Raw genomic sequence first — 5,670 nt, 5'->3', positions numbered from 1 at the left:
CGATGGCGGCCATAGTAAAGATGGAGGCAGGCTGAGGGCGGCTGGGATTGGTGCAGGAGGCGACTCGCTCCCCTGAACTTTGCCTCCGTGTCAGAGTGGAACTTGTCGATTTGGCAAATTGTGCAACGTCGGACAAGGCTCCGCGCTCCCACCTGCTCCCTCTCTCTCTCTCCCTCTCTCTCTCTCTCTCTCGTGCACGCTCTCTGTCTCCCCCTCTCATTGCCACGACGCCCCCCTCCCCCCCCTGTCCTCCTCCTCCTCCTCCTCCTCCTCCTCTTTCTCTTTTCCCTCCCTTTCAGCTCTTGAAGCTAACGCATTGGCTGGGCTACAGGCATCTTGGTGCCAAATAGGTGGGCCCTACTCGCGCTGGCAGAGGCTCAAGCGATGGTTGGGGAAAGAACGCGGAGAGGACGAGAGACGGCGAGCGAGAAACAGAAAGAGAAAGAGAGAGAGTTGGAGAGAAAAGGGGAAAAAAGAAGCGGCACTCGGCTCTGCCAGCGGTCGCATGCGCTCGTCCAACATTGATTCGGCTCTCTCTTTTTTTTTCTTCCCTATTCTGTGCTCTGCTCTCCCTGGCCCCCCCATCTGTGTGTGTGTGTCTGTGTGTGTCTGTGTGTGTGTGTGTGCGTGCACGAGTCTCGCGCCGGGCCCAGGGATCAGAACAGACACCACCACCAATTACACTTTGCCAAGGACTTTTTTTTTTTTTCTCGTAGGTTTTTTGGAAAGCACAAAGGACTGTTTATTTTAAGTTCCCGTTGTTAAAGTTTTTTTTCTCCCAGAATGCAATAGTGTTAACGTTTCTATTTTTACCTGACAATTTTTTTTTTTTACTACAACTTTTTATCCGGCCTTTTTTGTTTTTGTTGTTTTTTTTGTCTAATGAGCTTCGGCTCGAGTTCCTGCCGCGAATCTTCAACTTCATAAAATCTTTGTTTTTAAATTTTTCTTCCACCGTTTTTCGTGAGCGTCATAGTCGGCTAATTATTTTTCGTACAACCACGCAATTTTGAATTTTTTTCATCTGCTAATTCTCCACTCGCTGCCAAACCAGCGCTCGCTTTACATTCGAGAGGCAACAACAACAAAAAAAAACTGGTGCTAGAGATCTTTTTTTTTTTTTTTTTCACTCTCCACACCGTGCCAAATTTATGATGAGAGTGCAAAATGGTAACTACCAGGCCGTCTGTCCTCCTGTAGCAGTGTGTGGTTCTCTGTGGTGATTTCTGTCTGCTCTCAGTTTGTTGTGGAAATGTGAGTCTGGTCGGAGCTCCCCTTTGCCTGGTAGCACCGATAGGAAATGGTATGGCTGATCTTCTAGCAGCACATTTCAACAGTGGTCTTGTGGCGGCAAAGCTTGGCGGTGGTGAGCGACCGGTGTGTGGCAACCCTGGCACAGGAGCGCTGTGGAGAGATCTGGGCTTTGTTGCCCAGAGATATGTGGTGAAGGTATTATGGTGCCGCAGAATAACTTCTCTTTTCACAGCAGGAAAGAACGGGAACTTGGCTCCGCTTCTCTGGAGCTGCTTGAAATCATGTGTTTTTCTATTTGTGGCTAATTGCATCTTAAAATTAAGACTAATTTTCTTGTTTATTGATGCGTATTTATATTTTATCCGAATGGTTAAAAAATTATTATTTTTATTTTACTTTAGAACATTAATTCAAAAATCTTTTGAATTTATTGCATTTTAAATTAAATTGTAATTATAATCATTTTAATGAAATTTAACGACTGTCACTACATTTTATTACATTTCCACTGTTTCCCTATTTTTTATTGAAAATTGCATAAATGTTTTAGCAGCTTTATGTTCAGTATTCTGCTCGTTCTCCTTCAAATTAAAAGCCCTCTTCCAGCCTCCTGACAGCCTCTCTCCTCCTCTCCCCAGGATGAATTTCATCCCTTCATCGAGGCCCTCCTCCCCCATGTCCGTGCCTTCTCCTACACCTGGTTCAACCTGCAGGCCCGCAAGCGCAAGTACTTCAAGAAGCACGAGAAGAGGATGACCAAGGACGAGGAGCGCGCGGTGAAGGACGAGCTGCTGGGGGAGAAGCCAGAGATCAAGCAGAAGTGGGCCTCGCGCCTGCTGGCCAAGCTGCGCAAGGACATCCGGCCCGAGTTCCGCGAGGACTTTGTTCTCACCATCACGGGCAAGAAGCCGCCCTGCTGCGTGCTGTCCAACCCCGACCAGAAGGGCAAGATCCGCCGCATCGACTGCCTGCGCCAGGCCGACAAGGTGTGGCGGCTGGACCTGGTGATGGTCATCCTGTTCAAGGGCAGCCCCCTGGAGAGCACGGACGGGGAGCGGCTGGTCAAGTCGCCCCAGTGCTCCAACCACGGCCTGTGTGTCCAGCCGCACCACATCGGAGTGACGGTCAAGGAGCTGGACCTCTACCTGGCCTACTTCGTCCACTCACCAGGTATGTGGTGCAGTCACCTGTACGACACACACACACACACACACACACACACACACACACACACACACACACACACACACACACACACACTGCCTTCCTCTGATATAACGGCGCCGGTTTCACATTTTAAAGTCTGCGCTCTGTAATCTTTTAAATTATTTTATCATGTCCGCGCCTCTGTCTGGTTTAAAGAGATTCTGAGAATTTGACAGCCAGGATTAAAACCTCTGTTTACCCACAGATATGTTTGCACTGGTACATTTGTTCAAGTATTTGTGTGCAAATTTGTCTAAATCCAAATGTGCATGTTTTCCGGCGCCGTGTGTAAACAAAAGCATCTGCAAACCTGTTTATCTGCGTGTGCACGCGTGTGCATACGTGTGCATGTGTGAGGCAGTTTGTCATGAGGCTTTAATCCGTGTGTATGTTATTGTGAGATTGGTGTGTATCAGTAGCGGTGTGATGTGTGTCTGTCTTTGCTCTGTGTGTGTGTGTGTGTGTACGTGCAGTTGTGTGGAGAACGCAGTGACAGCTGGCCCAGTCCCAGATAGTTTAGGAGGCAGGAAGAGTCGGCCTGCCCCAGCCTATAACACATCTCTGCACACACACACACACACACACACACACACACACACACACACACACACACACACACACACACACACACACACACACACTCGACAGCGTGACACTGCCTCTGTTCACGAGATGTTTTATTTTATTTTGTATCTTTTATTTTTCCACACTCGACTCTCACACGTTTCCTAATCCACCAAAATCGAGATTGTGGAGTATTTGTGTGTGTGTGTGTGTGTCTGTGTGTGTGTGTGTGTGTGTGTGTGTTCTGCTTGGTCCACACTGTGAAATATAATAGTTGTTAATTTCCCCTCATTACATTTTTACAGTCACAGAAGCTCAATGGGGAAAAAACTGACATTTACTTAATTTTGTGTCATATTTAATTTCAACAATAATTCTTCTGTGTCTCTAAATACCTCAGAATAATATCGTAATTCTAATTTAATATGATAATGATATATTATCAACCATGTTTCTATTCATTTAGTTAAAAAAAAAAATAGAAACACACTTTAGTAATTCATTGGATTTGGTTCTAGTCATTTGAAGGAATTAGAATTGTGTATTAATCATATGGTAACGACTGGGTTATTACTGCCGTGGTCTGAGGAGAGTGGAGCTGTTCTTCATTAACAATAATCCACTTTCACCGTGGCTCCGGCTTCACAGGAACAGCAAATCAGATTTCTGTGGTGCGCACATGTCGGCATTCTGTTTAAAAAAACCCGTCTGGAATAATAACGCTCGTATTTGCAGATGCTTGAGATTTAGCTTTGTCCTCTATGTGGTTCACGGTGTAATTTACTGTAATTTATTCCAAACTCAAACCCAGATTTACTGAGGACACTTCAGAGGGAGTCGGGTTCTAAATCTGCTCATTTAGCATTTTCATGTATTTTTCTTTTCTCCTTTTCGGTTGTTGAGTTGATTTACAGATTCTCTCCAGTCGTCTGTTTTTAGTGTGATGCAGGTATGTGCAGGTGGAGTCTCTCACACACAGACACACACTCACACACACACACACACACACACACACACACACACACACACACACACACTCACACACATATATCGTCACAGACCCTTCTCCTGCCCTTTGCTATTATCCCCGGCTTCTCTCACCACAGACGGGCGAACATCTCCAGGCCCCTAATTCCCGTCCTTGGCAGGGAGGTGCAGCGCTCCTGTGAGACGGGGGGGGGGGGGGGGGGGGGCATGCCAGGCTCCTTTCAGCCCAGTGTGTAACTCTGCTGGAGTTGTCGGGGCCTCCGTGAGCGCCCCTTCCTGTTCCACAATATGCCGTGGAGAACCGCGGCTCAGATTAGCTCCCAGCCCGGTGGTGCCCCCCCCCCCCCCCCACCCCCCGGAGAGAAGCCCTTTTTGTTTTTATTCCGTGCCAGCATCGAGCAGCCACTCATCTCTGACCCAGTCTCTATCTCCGTGGTGTCTACGTCACAGTATGAACGAGCTTCCTCATGTTGATATTGTTGCTATTTTTTTCAATTATCTATAAGCTTCTCTAATTTTTTGGTAATTGCTCAACTAGAAATTGATCATTGTTCTTTTCTTTTCCTTTTGTCTGAACGAAGTCAGAACCTCGTTCCACTCGCACCCGGTGAGAAGGAAGTGAAACTTTAGGAAGTGACTGAGATGCAGTAAACCGTCCACTTTGGTTTCCAGGGGCTCAGATAGGGGGGGGGGGGGCCGAGGTGAACCAGAGTTTACCGAGGTCGGGCAGACAGTGGGGGGGGCAGACAGTGGCTCAGTTCTAACCTTTCGGGCGGCGGCATCACGGTTTTATTCTTAGCTCCGCTCCAGGGTGTCTGTGTCGTGCGGAAGCGATCAGGTGCCAGGGCCTGATGGTTGGACCGCCGCCTCCTCACCCCCCCCCCCTCCCCGTCCCCGTCCCCGTCCCCACTGTCCCCACCGCGGTGTTTCACTTCTCTTGTGCCCATTGATGCCACCGTCACTGGCTGAGAGGAGAGGAGGAGGGGGGTGGGGGGGAGGCTCTGCTATCAAGCGGTGTGATTGACAGAACCGGAGACACACACACACAAACACACACACACACACACACACACAGCCCCCCCCCCTACAGTATGTGTCTCTACTTTTGTCCAATTATAGACTTCGGCCCTTGGAGGCGGGGGGGCACTGGGACAGATCAAAGCAGCTGAACTCAGATCTGCTCTTCTGCTCCACAGCTGCAACGACCCGACACATCGAGCACGGGTCCGATCGTTATCTAGTGACAACTACCTGGCTGCACACACACACACACACACACACACACAGAGACAAACACACACACAGAGACAAACACACACATTCGACTGACTCTCCTGCGTCTGACGGTGATCATACCGGTTCTGGTCTGTGGAGGACACGAGGGACACGATCAGGTCTTTGATCACATGTCTGTCCAAACCCCCGTCCGTCCCTCTGGACGCTCCGGGCCGTCCTCCACCCAGAGGCCCCGGCTCGGGTCGGGTGTTTCCAGCGCCGTGCTCCATATTCGTCCGGCTGCCGGAGCGTCAGTCATGTTGGAGCGCGCGGCCTCATACGGTTTTCATTACTTGAGCTGTTATGATAAAAAGATGTTTCTGAGAGAGCAGCCTCCATATCTGCTCTCTGAGCTGGAGACAGACGGACCGGAGAGGTGCCGGG

The 5,670-nt window shown here is 49.1% G+C and overlaps 1 protein-coding gene across 1 annotated transcript; it reads left to right on the top strand.

The window, feature by feature from the left end:
- The first annotated feature begins 307 nt into the window (after window positions 1–307).
- LOC128436313 (nuclear factor 1 X-type) lies at window positions 308–2,887 on the top strand. Its single transcript, XM_053418105.1, has 3 exons — window positions 308–1,449; window positions 1,893–2,424; window positions 2,880–2,887. The coding sequence occupies exons 1-3, from the start codon at window positions 1,306–1,308 to the stop codon at window positions 2,885–2,887; spliced, it is 684 nt and encodes a 227-aa protein (XP_053274080.1). The 5' UTR covers window positions 308–1,305.
- Window positions 2,888–5,670: the final 2,783 nt, after the last annotated feature.

This window comes from Pleuronectes platessa, unplaced genomic scaffold (genome assembly GCF_947347685.1).
Source record: "Pleuronectes platessa unplaced genomic scaffold, fPlePla1.1 scaffold_332, whole genome shotgun sequence".
In the NCBI taxonomy this organism is placed as follows: Eukaryota; Metazoa; Chordata; class Actinopteri; order Pleuronectiformes; family Pleuronectidae; genus Pleuronectes; species Pleuronectes platessa.
This window is presented reverse-complemented; position numbering and strand designations above follow the sequence as displayed.

Bases quoted from the DNA above. Each gene is read 5' to 3' on its own strand.
- LOC128436313 (XM_053418105.1), top strand. From the start codon at position 1,306: ATGGCTGATCTTCTAGCAGCACATTTCAACAGTGGTCTTGTGGCGGCA. The intron at 1,450-1,892 runs GTATTATGGTGC...TCCTCTCCCCAG, and splicing joins CCCAGAGATATGTGGTGAAG to GATGAATTTCATCCCTTCAT.